This window comes from Engraulis encrasicolus, chromosome 7, assembly GCF_034702125.1.
Source record: "Engraulis encrasicolus isolate BLACKSEA-1 chromosome 7, IST_EnEncr_1.0, whole genome shotgun sequence".
NCBI classification, from domain to species: domain Eukaryota; kingdom Metazoa; phylum Chordata; class Actinopteri; order Clupeiformes; family Engraulidae; genus Engraulis; species Engraulis encrasicolus.
This window is the reverse complement of record NC_085863.1, coordinates 21,530,428-21,547,875: the sequence shown is the minus strand read 5'-3', so window position 1 is coordinate 21,547,875 and position 17,448 is coordinate 21,530,428. Positions and strand designations below refer to the sequence as shown.

Below are 17,448 nucleotides of genomic sequence, written 5' to 3'. Positions count from 1 at the left end.
CTTGCAGTTTGTGTTTTGCAGGCCTTGATGTACTACACCCACAATCTTTGGGTGCCTCAGAATCTTCTCTTTGGAAAAAAGTTGTAGTTTGTTGTTACATACTTTGAGGTTGCATCATCGATGTGTGGATTGAACTGACCGTTGCAAAATCAATACTGCTCCACAAAGGCAAAGTGCATTGAAACTGAGACACTGGCCTTCAACGTATTGGTATTAGATTGACTATTGTAGTTACTGTAAATTTGGCGTAGCAGTATCTCTAAAACAGGACACATCTGGACCATAAGGCTTTGTCACAAGGTAAAGGAGGTGTTATGAAGATCATTTTCACTCTAAACTCAATTTTGACAAAATAGTGTATGTAGTTACATCACTTTGCCTTTGTATGGCAGAAAATTGTTCTGTCTTCAGTTGTCCTGCGTATTTGGTAGCAGTATTACCTCTGCTCTCTCATATTGTCTTAGTGGTATTAGAGGTAGTCAAATTGTGTGCCGAGGTGCTTTTCATCCTGTTACATATCAGAGCATGAAAGCAAAGCAAACTAAGTCTTGAAGTGATTTTGAAAGCATTGTTTCAATGCAGCCAGAAATGAAGCCACTTTGTATTCCAATTGAATGTGATGAGACCAAAACAGACACCCAAGCAAGCTACTGTTTCTCAGAGGCCAAGGACTGCACCGACCGTGTCTATCATGGAAAATTGGATGGCCCTGACATGGCAATGTCATTTTTTTGCATGCTCACAGAATTAATTGGTTAAATGTTTGATTTATTATTATAGTACAATGAAGAGTGAGTCAGGAAATGACTAGGAGAGAGAGGCGGGAGAGGCCACCCTTTTTATTCTTTACCGAGGTCATTTTCTGGCCCTGACATACATGGCAATGGCATTTTTTGCATGCTCACAGGATGAATTGGTTATTTGAAAAACATTTATTTCGGGGTTTGTTGTATGTCCGGTGGGGTGGGGTGGGGTGGGGGGGGGGGGTTGTTTGTTTGTTTTTTTTCCTTACAGACCGGCCCTAAATTTAGATTAGGCATCCCATTGGTCTATTCTAAATATACAGCGTTTTCACACCTGGTCCCTTTCAGCCGCCTAAGTGAACTCAAAGTAGTGACTCAGCATTTTTGCCGCATATGTGAACGCTCCAAAGCGTACCCAGACCCCAAGGGAGCAAACCGTACTGAGACCTTGGTTGATGTGGTCTCAGTTCGGTTCGCTTATGAGTTCTGACAAGTTACCTTTATCACTAAGTGTAATCACTTAAGGAGGGCTCTTGAGGAACAGGTGTGATAAAAAAGAAGAGTGACACACCTTAAAAGCCGAGCAGGACCAGAAAGATCAGTCGGTTCTTTTTGTAATATACTCACAATATGAACAAAAACAGAACTGAGTCCTTTTGTTGTCGGTTCGCTTTTTGGTCCACTTAAAGAGGACTGAGTTTGGTTCACTTAAAGGGGACCAGGTGAGAAAACCCTAATAGACAGTGGACTGAGCTTATCATAATATCGTAGAAAAGCAGGGGGGCTGTGTGAACGGCTGGTCATGCTAAATATGTGCGGGTTGTTTGTCAAGCCCAGGACAACCCTGGGAAGTAATTTCAAGAACCTAGCTAAGTACTAAACTAGGTTATGTAGTGGTAAATCATCTAATAGAAGAGGCTGGGATCCTCATTTACTTAGCTAAAAGCGACATGTGGGCTATCTATTAGAAGACTTACCACTTCCTAAGCCAAGTTGATCACTCAACCAACATGTGACTATGCAATATACCAGCCTACCTATAACTTTTAAACAGTTGAAACGAATTGTGTGTCACACAACATTCGATCCCGCTAAAATAATGAACTCTTCAGTGTAATTTTTTCAAAGTTAACTCCATATTCGGTAAATGTCAAGAAGTGCTGTAGATCTGAAATTGCATTGGCCACCAGCTGAATGTTGCACTTTTCACCCCACTGCAGTAATGTTACTCTGCACAGTGTTAATACTCTAATCCAGGGATGGGCAACTTTCATGATAAAGAGGGCCACATTATTTTTTTTTTATCACCACCATCGGAGGGCCACATGATCACGGATCTGACTGCAAGAGTTTAAGGTGCATTTGGTTGCTCACTGATTATTATTGTTTGGAACAAATAGGAGTGTTATCTATTGGTCAACAGTATAATTACAATTAATTAACTCAGTTGTGGTTTAAAAATAATCTACTCATTATTTTTTAAGATCATGTTTTATCTATGTAAGGGCCACACTGACTAAGGAGCCTCCAGTTGCCCATCCCTGCTCTAATCTATATTCATATAAATTTTATCTGAAATATTGACACAACATATTTGTACTGACACCCCATAGTGATGCACCCTTCGTTTCCATGCAGTTTGGACGGGGAAACGTGGAACTACAGAGAGGAATTCCTGCTCTTACAAATGCATGTGTGCTGTTACATAATGTCAGTAAAGAAAAAAACATGCACATCCGTCTCAAAAAATATCCTGGATGCAGGACCAGCAAAGTCCGCAATTAAGTTATTTTAATGTGATGTCTGATGAAGGCCATGCTGCCCGAAACCTCACATTAAATGAAAAGAAGCGGGAGCCTGGTGTGAGGACTTTAATTTCAATTAAAGCATCTCATCTTGTTCTAGAATCATTACTTTAAGTGTGAAAATTCTTCGTGTTGCTTTAAGGCCTATTTCATTCAGACCAGAATGGGAAAGAGGGGCGGGACCAATGTTTACCGGAGGGAGCAAAAATACAGGGAAACAGATCTGTCCTTGCATACCGACAACTCGGTAGTCGGGCGGAAGTGGCGCGGGAGACGGCTCCATGTCGCACTGTGTTTGGAAAATAGAACTCGAGCAGAATGTTGACAGGAACAGGACTGGCAGTTCACGCCGACGCTGTTAGTGTGAAATGCCGAGAAGAACACACCGCCCGATACTCGGCTGATACTCTCTGTCGCCACGCCACGCTCTAGTGTGTACCTGGCCTAAGTGTTATCACAGTTCATTTCAACATCACAGCTCAGAAATGGACTCACAGCTCAAATTAATATTGTGAAGGGTATCTAGAAGTAATCAAGCACCTACAAGCAGCTACCCATTTGGGGAAACAAGGAGTATAGACATTGGAAAATAAACTGGCCCACTTCAAAAAGATTAGGCCAGGGATGACTTGAGCACTTAGATACTTTTTAGTATTTTATTGTGGTGCAAACATAAAGACTGACGTTTCGACGCAGTGTGCATCTTCTTCAGAGTCTTCAGACTTCTATTTTACAAGAATATAGACATGTTCCTCAAAGATTATTCTTTTTTGTAATATTTGTTTTAAAAAATCTCTAAACTGGGGGTCAGTCCCAGGAAAATACCATACAGTATATACTTACTTACTTATCATCTTCGTCCCGGCTGGGACATAAGGCCGCCATACAGTATACAGTATATGCCCGGCAGGAAAATGTCATATTTGCCAGATTACCAGTCCGACCCTGGCTGTGGCAGTGTGTAAAATGATGTATGTATCTATGTATCTTGTCAATGCAGAGCCAGCTATGGTTGAATACAATGAGATTTAATTTACTCAACTCATGCACTACAGAGGAAAACACTTCTGTCCCTGTATAAACTCCCAGATGTCGTACTAGTAATGTGTTTGAGATAGCCGTAAAGGAAATAAACAGAATGGCAGGGTGAAGGATGAGACGCGAAGCAGTTGACTTTGGAATTTTGGTTAGATTGTAAACTAACTCGCTCTCTCTTTCTCTCTCTCTCTCTCTCTCTCTCTCTCTCTCTCTCTCTCTCTCTCTCTCTCTCTCTCTTGTTTCCTTTCATCAGTTTGATAGATAGATAGATAGATAGATAGATAGATAGATAGATAGATAGATAGATAGATAGATAGATAGATAGATAGATAGATAGATAGATAGATAGATAGATAGATAGATTGCATGTGTAGTGCTAACTAGGCAGTGTACAACAGAACTGAGTGCTCTCTCTCTCACACACACACACACACACACACACACACACACACACACACACACACACACACACACACACACACACACACACACACACACACACACACACACACACACACACACACACACAGATAATTCTTCTAATGGTGTGATGTGCATGACAAGGTTTGTCCAGACAGATGTAATCTGTCTCTGTAGTAAGATGCTTTGCCATTATTTTTGCATCAGAAAATCCGTGTTCAAGGTTTGCACTAAGCTTATATTTCTATTCACCCAGTCGCCTCCTCTGGCCCGCCCATTAAACTGCATTGTTTTCCCCTCCGAATGCTCGTGCGGTCCAATCACGGCCAGTCATTTGGCATGTTGATTAGCCAACGTGGGGGAAAACAAGTAATCTCATGGCCGTTCCCATAGTTACCGACTGTTTCTATACATCAGTGATCATATATGTATCTGTAAATTGGAATGCTGGTAGATGCTGGCAAGTCAGCAGATGTTCCCTTGAAATGTCACAGGCTGAAGACCCTATGATGTCCAAATGAATAAAGACTAAGTCGATGTTTCTCAGTGCTGATTCAATTCCATTGTGTCTAACCAAAGAAATTAAGTAGCCTAATGGACCAGGCAGTCAATACTTTGTATCAATGTTTTTTGTACTTTTTATTATCAATAGTTTTCAGCTAGTATAATGTGACTTTAGTTAAAAAAAATATAATAATGTTCTGAAATGCAACAAATTATTAAGCTTGAGAATATTGTTTAGCTTATTCTTGGTTTATCTTGGTTTACATTAATACAGTATTTGCCTACTGCTTGAACACTATAGGATGATGCTTAGACCAAAATAGCATATTGGTAAGTTGTTGGTAACATAACTTAAACACAGTGTGTCCGTATACCTTAAGCAAAAGTTCTGCTTAACACTGTAGTAGCAGTTCAGCAACACACATTTTGCTTTATGCTACACACTTACTCATGGTCACTGCACACTTTTTCCTTAAGACACTCCATTAAAAAATGAACACTCATCATATCATTGGGAAAACACATCCGTTTTAAAACAAAGCACACTGGATGTATGACAAGATTTAGGCACCAACAATAAAACACATGCTATCAAAATTAACCACTATTCTGCCAGTTACAAAGTTGCATTCTTTATATTACATTGCACTTCTGTTATTTTGCATTTATTTGTTTTACTTTGATTGTTTTTTGCTAAATTCACACCTTCCTACACTCAAACAAAACAACAAACATCACAATGGTACTAAAAAAGTAGAATATGGAGTATGGCATTGACTGACTTACGTTCTGTCAAACCTAGCCTGATGCCAGGAGTAGCCGTTTGTCTTCATCATCACATGCTAGGTAGAACATGATAGTTTGTAGAAATACACATACAGTAATAATGTAATTTTCAGAACACAAGCAAGCAAGCACTTGAGCAAACTGACTGAAAATCATATAATTTTGATGACGTCATGAGGCTGCATGTCAGCTGCATATTGTGTCTGGAAATATATTGTACTTCGCTACAGTAAGAATACCTCATACCCAAACAAACAAAGTATATTGACTATGTTTTTCATTACAGCATGTTGACGTCAACCACATATTTATATCATATTTAGATGTTTGAACAATTGTGAATATACTCAATACACAAACAAATGGTCCATAAGCTCACCTACACACTGTTGTGTTGAGAGTGATGTACTGTGTAAGATATATTTTGCTTCAGTTTAATGTCCTGTACTTTAAGGTGCAGTTACAGTATTTGCCTACTGCTTGAACACTATAGGCTGATGCTTAGACCAAAATAGCATATTGTTAAGTTATTGGTAACATAACTTAAACACAGTGTGCCGTACCTTAAACAAAAGTTCTGCTTAACACTGTTGCAGCAATTCAGCAACACACGTTTTGCTTTATGCTACACACTTGCTCATGGTCACTGCACACTTTTTCCTTCATAAGACACTCCATTTAAAAATGAACACTCATCATATCATTGGGAAAACACATCCGCTAGAAAAACAAAACACACTGGATGTATGACAAGATTTAGGCACCGACAATAAAACACATGCTTTCAAAATTGACCACTATTCTGCCAGTTACAAAGTTGCATTCTTTATATTACATTGCACTTATTTTATTTTGCATTTATTTGTTTTATTTTGATGGCTACTTTGCTAAATTCACACCTTCCTACACTCAAACAAAACAACAAATAGCACAACGGTACTAAAGAGTAGAATATGGAGTGACATATTTAGATGTTTGAAAATGTGTGAATATACGTAATAGGCTACACAAAAAAATGGTTCATAAGCTCACATACACACTGTTTACAGTAAGATATTTTGCTTCAGTTTAATGTCCTGTACTGTAAGGTGCAGTTGTGTAATGTACAGTATTGAATTTTGGGGTCTTGTGAAGATGTAGGCCTACATTCTGTGAGTCTGAATAGACTGGTACAAAAAGAAAGACTGCTGTGTTTTGTATAAAGTAGACAACTGTTTTCACGTTGATCTAATTTGTTTTCTCATTTGGTGCTAATGTGTGTCTTTTGACATGAAAGTGAGGTTTTGACAAAAGATTGTTGAGTTTTCCTGGCAATGTTAAGGTTTTGATAGCAGAGTTTCATGTTGGCATATATGTGCAGGGTTTATCTCCAAGTGTTGAGAGTGTTTGGCTTGTGTGCAGAGTTTTGACTCTATGAGCCAAATTTTGCAAATTGTGTGCAAGCAGTAGGCAAAAACTGTATGTAATGTACAGTATTGAATGTTGGGGTCTTGTGAAGATGTACATTCTGTGAGTTTAAAAAGACTGTTACAAAAAGAAAGACTGCTGTGTTTTGTATAAAGTAGACAACTGTTTTCACATTGATCTAATTTGTTTTCTCATTTGGTGCTAATGTGTGTCTTTTGACATGAAAGTGAGGTTGTGACAAAAGGTTGTTGAGTTTGTATGGCAATGTTTAGGTTTTGATAGCAGAGTTTCATGCTGGCACATATGTGAAGGGTTTATCTCCAAGTGTTGAGAGTAATTGGCTTGTGTGTAGAGTTCTGACTATGAGCGAAATTTAGCAGATTGTGTGCAAGCAGTATAGGCAAAAACTGTAATTCAGTTAATTAAAAGATGGACTTTGTTGTGCTACACTTTTCTTACCAACATCCCCCTCCCAGCACCCGCTCCCGGACCCCGGACCCCGGTCCCCGTCCCCGTCCCCGTTCCCCAGGGGTCCCCAGCCCCCACTTTGAAAACCACTGCAGAAATCGCCGTTTTGAAGCATGTAACTCACCCATGTAAAAAGATGCCAGGACTCTCTCGTTTTCTGTCGCTTCACGGCCGCCATGTTGTTTTGAATTTTTTGATCTGAAGCTCACAGGAGGTCATGTGACGTTTTTCTCACGTTCTGATTGGCTTCTCACAAAAAGTTGCCAGAGGCGATCAAAGACATTCAGAAATCAGCAATGTTGCCGAATATCAATGGGAAACACTCTTTGCACCATCACCCAGCAATGTTGCTCAGCAACATTGCCCTAAAAGTTGCCCCGTGTATCATGACCTAGAAGATGATGTCTTCATGTGATTGCACTGTAACACCGTTGTACATCTCCCCTGTCAATAGTAGCCTTAGCCCAGTGTTTCCCAACCTTTTTTGAGCCAGGGCACACTTTTTCCCTTCAAAAAATCTCGCGGCACACCACCAACCAAAAAATATTAAATAATGAAAACAAATTATAGTAGCCGCCTAACAATATAGGCCTAATCATTCTTATAAAAGTGTCTTGAATAGCAATCAATTTTTATCCCTCTTTTTTTCTTTTATACCTCTTTTAAATTTCCTCTTTCAAATAAAAAGTGCACTTAACATGTCCAATTCTTAAGGAAGCTATAAACTTCAAAGTAGGCCTAGGTCTACTATTTACAAATTGTTATTCTGTCCAAAAGCATTCAATTTGCAGGAATACAGAAAATAATGCTTATTCTGACAGTAGCAATGATATTTAGAAAAGATTTCACTGTTACAATATGAATATGCATGTTTAATAGGCCTATCAATCTCTGTTCAATGCCTTGCAAAATAGAACGTTTTCTCTGATTGCGTCTCCATCCACAAAACGCACATACTCATGAACGGCCATCCGGGTACTTTGCTCTTAAATTTGCGTTACGCCCCTTTGTGGGTGAAAACAAACAGAATCTCTCATTGACTTACATGCTACATCGGCTAGCCTAAATGAACACTTTCCATGCTTCAGTCACGACTGTTTGGCTATATTATTTGAACAGCTGGCAACACAACACGTTTTCGGCATGTTGCGCGTGAACAACGCTTGTCTACAGGTCCTTATCTTTCGTTTAGTAAACCCAACACCATCAATTGACTTGCATTGCCTGTTTTCCCCCACAAATGGGCATAACGCACATGGAAAACGTCACGCCGTTCATGAGTATTGGCCAGGAGTTGCGCATGTCCGTTAATATCAGCCTCGTCAAGTTGCAACGCAAATTTCTCACGGATACGGATCTTTTCCAAAACCAAACTTTCGATGTCAGCAGACATGTCATCAATGTTTTGAAATTGTGTTATTTGAGAGAGGGACTTTGGCTATTTATTTAACCGCTTCAGGTCCAAGCATTTCATTTGCAAATGGCTTTGCAGGCAGGTAATATTAGCGTCTCTGCCACTGTGTGACTTTTTTGATTTAGCTAAGTTCAGCTACGTGGTAGCTAGCTTTAAGGGTTCTCTCGTTTACCTTTTTTCCCTCATAAATGTTGCTTGGTTCTTTGTTTTCTTACGCAGGCCAACAAAATAATATAATATAAAAAATGTTTTGTGAAGGGTGTTTCTTCGTTTACATACCAAACACAATGGAATCGGTGCCTTTGCATCCCACGTACAAGTACCAGTAGTCCTAAATCCAAATGAAATAACTCTCTTTGACTCGAGCCCACGGCATTTGCCTTCATTTGACAGCTACTACAATGCACTTCGCTACCTGCTGCCACCTAGTGATAAGGAATTATTACATGATTAGGACGCCAGTCAACAGCAGACACTACACATAATGACGTATAGGCATTATTTGCTGATAATAATGAATTCGTTTTTCTTTTCTTTTCTTTTTTTTTTGAAAACAAGAATTTTCCACGGCACACCTGACAATCTCTCACGGCGGCACAGTGGTTGGGAAACACTGCCTTAGCCTACTATTGAAGTAATCTCTGTTTTCTTCTTTTCTCATCTTTCTCTCCTCCAGAAAATGAAGACCATGCTTCAGAGACGGCGGACTGCCCAGTCTGTCATTAGCAGAGCCCTCAGCAAGCCCAAAGCTCACAGCAGGTCAGTCGCCATTTACTACATTGTGAAATAGCATTATGTACCAATTAGCAGTGTTACTGTAATTCAACACTCTCCTGAACATATATCTGCTTACGACACAGTAATAGCATCGTGAGCAGTGTTACGTAATTCAACTGTTCTGAGCATGTGTCCACGTACTAGTACATGGTAAAATAAGTACNCCAGATAGCAAGCTTACATTGAATCGATGTAGAATCAGCATTCCATTGCCGACGCTAAACCATTGAAACAACATCAGATGTCGATGTTGATTTACTATCAGTTTGCACCCTCGACTAACATTGAAACTATTGTAGCGTTTTCGATGGCTGGAAGAATGAGGTGAACGGGTGGTATTCCTCAGGGAGGTTTATTCACTCGCCAAAACAACGGCGCATAAAAACAGGCAGCCAAACACTCAACCTGTAACTCTTGACAACGGCAACTTCTCAACTCGCAACATTCTAACCCCTAGCCCCCCGCCCCCCAGAACGCAGAATCCCACAACAACAGATCAACAACAGACACACTGGAGACAGGGTACAAGGCAAAGGGGAAACACATAGAAACAACACGAGAACACATCAGCAATCAAGAACACACTTAACATTAAATCTACCATAGGTCGTTACACTACCCCCCCACCACAAAGTTCCTCGCCCCCGAGGGAACAAACAAAGTCTGCCAACCGCCGAGGAGGTCTTCGCACCCGGCGAGGGCGGGCCACCGGGGAGGGTGGCACTGGTGGGGGCGTGACTCCCGCAGAGGCAGGAGACAAGTTGGGGAGCATCCCGGAGCCTGAGGGGGGGGGCAACTCAAGAGGCAGCGGTGGCGGGGAGTGAACAGGGCTAGTGTGCCCTGCTGGAGAGCCTGGCAGGGAGTGGGGGGTTGAGGGGCTAGGGTGGGACACTGGGGATGATGACCCTGGAAACTGCGCGCCACCGTTGGGGGCCGGGGAGTGGGGCTGTGGTCCAGACCCACCTGGGGCGGGGTTGGGGCTCCCCGGAACGAGTCTTGGCCGTGAGGGGTGAGCAGGGGGGTCGGGACGTGGCGGGGGACAGGCGGGCGAGAGTGGCGGGCCAGGGAACTGGGGGGCTGCGCTGCCACGATACGGGGCCAGTCTGTCTCTGTGCAGCGCCACCTTTCGGCCACGTGGCGGCAACATAACCCTGTACACCACCTCGCCCATCCTCTCCAGCACTCGGCAGGGACCCATCCAGGAGCTGTCCAGCTTTGGGCAACGGCCCTTTTTCCTCTGCGGGTTGTATACCCAGACCAGCTCCCCCGGCTGGAAATGTCGTCCTCTTGCCCTGATGTCGTAGTTGCGCCTCTGCCGGGCGCCCGCATTCTCTTGTTGCACCCGTGCGAATGCATGACCCGACTCGAGGCGAGCCTGAAGCTGGCTGGCATACTCAGGGCTGGGGGGAGCGGCCGGGGCGTCTGGCGGACGGCCAAACGCCAGCTCAGCCGGTGTACGGAGTTCCCTCCCCAGCATAAGAAGGGCGGGAGTGCAGGCGGTGGACTCCTGAACTGCTGACCGGCAGGCCATGAGCACCAACGGCAAATGTTCGTCCCAGTCTCGCTGATGTTCAGAGGTGAGTATGGCCAGCTGCTGACCAAGAGTACGGTGGAGTCTCTCCACCAGGCCGTCGCTCTGGGGCCTTAGCGGAGAGGTACGGGTCTTGTGGATGCCCAGGCGACTGCACATGGCCGAAAACACCCGGGACTCGAAGTTCCTTCCCTGGTCGCTGTGGAGGGTGTCAGGCAGGCCAAATCGACTAAATATGCCCTGCACTAGGGCATTAGCCACAGTCTCTGCCTCCTGATTGGGAAGGGCGTATGCCTCAGGCCACTTGGTAAAGTAGTCGATGACAGACAGAATGTAGGTGTTACCTTTGTCGGTGCGGGGAAGGGGGCCCATCACGTCCACGGCCACCCTCTCCATGGGGGCCCCTACAAGATGCTGCTGCAGAGGGGCATGGGACTGACCTGTCGGGCCTTTCTTCGCCGTGCATGGGTCACAGCGTCGACAGAGGTCCTCCACATCCCGGCGGAATTGGCCCCAGTAGTACCCCCGTCGAAGGCGGCGCAGGGTCTTACCCACCCCGAAGTGCCCCGATCCTGCAGTCCCATGCACCGCCTCCAACACCGCTGTCTTCAGGCCCTTGGGGACCACCACCTGCCAGATCTCTTCCCCCGTGGCCGGCTCCTTCCACGCCCTCTGCAGCACGTGGTCCTGCAGACGGAGGGCAGGAAACTTGGCCCAGAGGCCCTTGGTGGCTGAAGAGAGCCTGGCCACCTCCTCCCACGGCGGCCTCTGCTGCTCCTCCACCCACCGCAGTACCGGCAGCACGTCGGGGTCCAGTTCCTGCTGTCGCCTCCACTCCGGCGCGTCCACCGCCTGGAGCTCCCTGCAGGTGACGGTGCTGGCCTGCCGCACGGCCAGCTGGTGTTCCTGCTCGCATAACTCCTGCTCACGCTGCTCCCTGCGCTCACAGTAGTGACACCCCTCGGCAGCACAGGGGCGACGAGAGAGACCGTCGGCGTTACCATGTTGTGCCCCGGCCCGGTGCACCACAGTAAAATCGTAGGCCTGCAGCTCCTCCAACCACCTGGCAACCTGCCCCTCTGGCTCCTTGAACGACATGAGCCATTGAAGAGCGGAGTGATCAGTTCGGAGGGTGAAAGGCAGGCCGCACAGGTAGTAACGGAAGTGGCGTATGGAGAGCACCACTGCCAAGAGCTCACGGCGGGTGACACAGTAGCGTCGCTCAGCCTTGTTGAAGGAGCGGCTGAAGTATGCCACGACTTTCTCTCCATCCGGCCCTGGCTGTGACAGCACTCCTCCGACGCCCACCCCGCTAGCATCAGTGTCCAGAACAAACGGCAGGGAGGGGTTCGGCGGGGCCAGCACTGGAGCCTCGCACAGGGCCTGGCGCAGCTGAGCAAAAGCCTCCTGGCAACTGTCTGTCCATGAAAAGACCTGGTCCTTTTGCAGCAGCTGGAACAGGGGAGACGCAATGGAAGCAAACCCTCGCACAAACCTCCGGTAATAGGATGCCAGGCCTAGGAAACTTTTCAAGTCCGCTGGCGAGGTGGGGACGGGCCAGCTGCTCACAGATTCCACCTTGTCCTCCAACGTGCCGACGCCCTCCCCCCCAACACGGTGCCCTAGAAAAGTCACCTGTCGCCGCATGAAGTGACACTTGTCAGGGTGGAGTTTCAAGCCAGCACCTTGGATCCTTCCCAGCACCCGACGCAGTGACTCCAGCGCCGCTTCAAACGAACCGCCGTGAACCAAGATGTCGTCCAAATAGACCAGGCACTCCTGGCGGGGAACGCCAGCCAGTACCCGGTCCATGAGTCGGGCAAAGGTGGCTGGAGCATTGCACAGACCGAAGCTGAGGACCTTGAACTGCCAGAGGCCCCGACCCGTGCAGAAAGCTGACTTCGGCACCGCGTCTGGTGATAGGGGCACCTGGTGGTAGCCGGAGCGGAGGTCCAAAGAGGAGAACCAGGATGACCCAGACACCAAGTCCAGAGACTCGTCCACCCGTGGTAATGGGTACGAGTCCTTCCTGGTCACCCCATTCAAGGGTCTGTAGTCCGGACACAGGCGCCACGTACCGTTCTTTTTGGGTACCATTACCACGGGTGAGGCCCAGGGACTGTCCGAAGGCTCAATGATGCCGGCCTGCAGCATTCTCCAGACCTCCTGGTCGCATGCCTCCTGGCGTGCCAGCGGAAGTCGACGGGGTCTGCACTTTATAGGGCGAGCGTCCCCAGTGTTGATCTCATGCTCTACTAGTGGAGTTCGCCCCACATCGTTCTCACCCTGCGCAAAGCTGTCCTGGAACTCGGACAAGAGCAACCACAACTGCTCCTGTTGCTGGGTGTCCAAGCCCTCACAGTTCTCCCTCCATATCTCAACCAGGGCAGAGTGCTGGGCCTCTTCCCTCAGGGGAAGCGGAACGGGGGACGAACAGCTCCCACTGGCAACCCCGCCGGGTGTAGATGACCTGGGGCTCCCCGCCACCTGAGGGGGTGACAGCAGGGGGGCAGCGGAGTGCCGGAGTGGGGTTGGAGGGCGTTGGGGAGGAACACCGACCCGAGGCACAGAGGTGGTAACATCGCGGGTGGCCAGGGCTACGGGCCCCGACGCTGAGGGCGACACGGCTGACAACTGGAGGGCGGGCCCCTCTCGGAAGCTCAGCGTGCCCCCCCCCAGATCAAGCTGACAGCCCGTAGTCTTCAAAAAGTCCAACCCCAGTATGCACGGGTCCTGCACACTCGCCACCCACACAGGATGACGGATGACCCTCCCTCCCACGGTCAGAGTCAACATGCCCCGGCCTTTCATTGGGGCCAACCCACCCGTGACCGTGCGCAGCTGCACAGTGGTGGGTTCCAGTGGAGTATGGTCGGGCACCACATCCGGCCTCACCAGAGTCACTGTGGACCCGGTGTCTACAAGGGCCGTGCAGGGGACCCCCTCCACAGTCACCGGTATGTGGCAAAAGTCCCCAACGCAGGTGCGTCCGACTACCACCACATCCAAAGGGGGAAGGCTGCCGTAGGTTGGCGCTGGTGAGGAAGAGGGGGAGGTAGCAGGCGGCGAGCCGTCGTCTGCTTCGGGGGGAGATGAGGCAAGGCCTCCCCGTCGGCGCTGTCGGGCCCCTCCTGCCGGTGAGGAAGAGGGGGAGGAAACAGGCGGCGAGCTGTCGTCTGCTTCAGGGGGAGATGAGGCAAGGCCTCCCCGTCGGCGCTGTCGGGCCCCTCCTGCCGGTGAGGAAGAGGGGGTGGAAGCAGGCGGTGAGCTGTCGTCTGCTTCAGGGGGAGATGAGGCAAGGCCTCCCCGTCGGCGTTGTCGGGCCCCTCCTGCCGGTGAGGAAGAGGGGGTGGAAGCAGGCGGCGAGCTGTCGTCCGCTTCAGGGGGAGATGAGGCAAGGCCTCCCCGTCGGCGTTGTCGGGCCCCTCCTGCCGGTGAGGAAGAGGGGGAGGAAACAGGCGGCGAGCTGTCGTCTGCTTCAGGGGGAGATGAGGCAAGGCCTCCCCGTCGGCGCTGCTGGGCCCCTCCTGCCGGTGAGGAAGAGGGGGAGGAAACAGGCGGCGAGCTGTCGTCTGCTTCAGGGGGAGATGAGGCAAGGCCTCCCCGTCGGCGCTGTCGGGCCCCTCCTGCCGGTGAGGAAGAGGGGGAGGAAACAGGCGGCGAGCTGTCGTCTGCTTCAGGGGGAGATGAGGCAAGGCCTCCCCGACGGCGCTGCTGGGCCCCTCCCGCAGACGACGAAGAGGAGGGGGTTGGGGCTGGGGTCCGTACAGCCTCCCCTATACGGACCCCACACCGTTTCCCGGAGAATTGGGTACGTTGGGGCACTGCCGGAGGAGATGGCCCGGCTGGCCACAACCCCAGCACAACCTAGGCCCTGGGCGTGCATTCTGCGATAACTGCAAGGACACAGCGCAAATCAGCTCCGTGACCTCCGCCACCCACGCTGGTTTCTCAGGCGTCATGCTGTTCCCCGTCGCGGCCCTGGCTATAGGGGTGCCCTCGCTGCGCCCGCCATCACCCGACACACCCCACACGATCTCCCTCTCCACAGCCATCTCTAGGGCACTCTGCAGCGACTGTGGGTGCGCCAGCTGGACATGAACCCGCAGCTCAGTGGGGGACAAAGCCCTAATAAACTGGTCCCGCGCCAACTCGCTCTGCACAGCTGGAGACATGTGACCGTATGCCCGGCGGGTGAGGCTCTCGATATCGTTGGCCAAGACCCGCAGTGGTTCCCCCGGCAGCCGGCCTCTGTTGCTCAGTTCGTTCTTAATAAGGCCGGGCTGCACGCACTGCCCAAACCGCCTCTGCAAAGCCCCAACTAAAGCCCCATAGTCTTGCCTATCCACTGGACACAATAACAACAGGCATTGCAAGGCATCATCGGTGAGACACATCGCTAATTGGAGGGCCTTGTCCTGTACAGTCCACCCACTAGCCTGTGCTAATAACTCAAATTGGGCATGGAAAGCCTCCCACTCCGACTTGCCTGCATACTTTGGTGTCTTCAGGTTTGCTGCTGCCGCCGTGATGTTGCGGGCGCCGCCATGTTGTGTGTTTACATTCGCAGCTGGAACTCCTCTCCCCTCGCGCAGAGGTTCCAGGCCAGCGCTCGAACGCGAAATTCCCGCTGAAGCAGCCAACCTCAACGTCTCCTCCCTCAGCTGGGACCGAGTCCGTAAAAGTCTCTGGTATGACGATGAACATAACTCCGGATCACTTTCTGCCTCCCGCAAGGAACCCTCTCCATCATGTCCCGTAGTCAAAAACGAAATAAATAAAGAATAATAAAACTGGCTGTAATGATCACAGACGCCGCAACAAGCCAGATGCTAACTGTCACTGATAACCGGCTAGCTCAAATGGCACTGACCCAAACGAAATGAAACGTGAGAGGAAAAAAAAAACAAACAAAAAAAACAAACCGCTTTACCTCTGACACCAATTGTAACGTTTCCGATGGCAGGAAGAATGAGGTGAACGGGTGATATTCCTCAGGAAGGTTTATTAACTCGCCAAAACAGCGGCGCATAAAAACAGGCAGCAAAACATCCCCCACCTGTAAGGGCCAAAACATACCAAGGCGGAACGGAACGGTCGCAGGACGGACGCGGTCTTTCTGCTTAGTTTTGGCCGGCGTGCTTTTCTCTGCCTTGCACACTGACAGCGTCAGCGTGCGCGGCCAGTCCTGTTCAAAACCCTCCCCACAGCTAAAGCTAGCATGCTACTTTGCCATTCATTTGAATGAGACACCGCCGGTCGCCGGCGTGAAAAATACGCTCGAGTTCTATTTTCCAAATGCAGCGCGGCGCGGAGCCGGCTCCCGCGCCTCTGACGCCCGACTACCGCCGGTTGGTGTGTAAGGACAGATAGGTTTCAATGTATTTTCACCGACACCGGTAAAAAACGCGGCCGTTCCGCGACGCTTTACCGCCTTGGTGTGTAAGACCCCTAACTCTTGACAACGGCAACTTCTCAACTCGCAACATTCTAACCCCTAGCCCCCCGCCCCCCAGAACGCAGAATCCCACAACAACAGACACACTGGAGACAGGGTACAAGGCAAAGGGGAAACACATAGAACAACACGAGAACACATCAGCAATCAAGAACACACTTAACATTAAATCTATAACATAGGTCGTTACACTATGTTGATTTTGTAACTATGGATCCACGCAACTTCAACTGTATTTCGATACGTGCCTATATTGAAACAACATTGAAATTTCGACGTAACTAAAAATCAATGAGCTTTCAATGTTATTTCAATAGAAAGGCTACCAGAATTATCTGGCTCATATATCCTGCTTTATCTACAGCCAGGATCCACATTTTAATAATATAAAATAATAAATATGAAACACAAGATGTTTATTAAGAAAGATGTTTATTATTTGAATTATTTTAATTAGGCCTACTGTCACCGCGACTGGCACCTCCAGTTCTGTCCGGCGCATAGCGCAGCCATTTCTGCACAGCTTGTGTAAAAACAAGATCATCCATCCGATTCCCACCAGGCTGTTGAGCGAGGGCATCTGAAACACACAAAATATAGGCCTAGTTTTAATTAAAATGAATCCTAACAACACACATCGGTCCATAAAACTTTTCAAAATATATTGAAAATCCCATGCTATTTCTGAAATATTGTAATGGGTGTTATCACAACAGGTGTAGGCTACTCGTGTTGCGATATAGAGTAGGCCTACATCTGTTGTGATAACATCCATTACAATACTTACACATCTGAAGGAATACAGCAGGAAATATGGTATTGTGGAATGAATGTAGCCTACCGTATCCTTACAGTTAGCAGGACGTTCTGTTGGAGTCTTCCTAATCAAGGTCCCCGACCTCTGCTGCGTCTGTCTCCCTCCTCCTCCATCTCTGGCCACGGTCCTACTGGGCTTTTAGGTCGTTATGATTGTGATGGGCCAGGAAAGTCAGAGCTGGAGCTCTCGTCATGGTCGTGGAAGGTCTAAAGCACATACACACAAGTTAAGTTTATTAGCCTACGTTGTAAGTGTGTGTTCCAGCAACTGACACCAGTAC

The 17,448-nt window shown here is 48.1% G+C and overlaps 1 protein-coding gene across 1 annotated transcript in view; it reads left to right on the top strand.

Annotated features, from left to right (window-relative positions):
• arhgap20b (Rho GTPase activating protein 20b) overlaps positions 1-17,448 on the top strand; it is a 77,829-nt gene that overhangs the window by 1,427 nt on the left and 58,954 nt on the right. Inside the window, exon 2 of the mRNA XM_063202151.1 lies at positions 9,262-9,344. Coding sequence (XP_063058221.1) covers positions 9,262-9,344 — 83 coding nt within the window. The remainder of the gene's footprint in view (positions 1-9,261; positions 9,345-17,448) is intronic.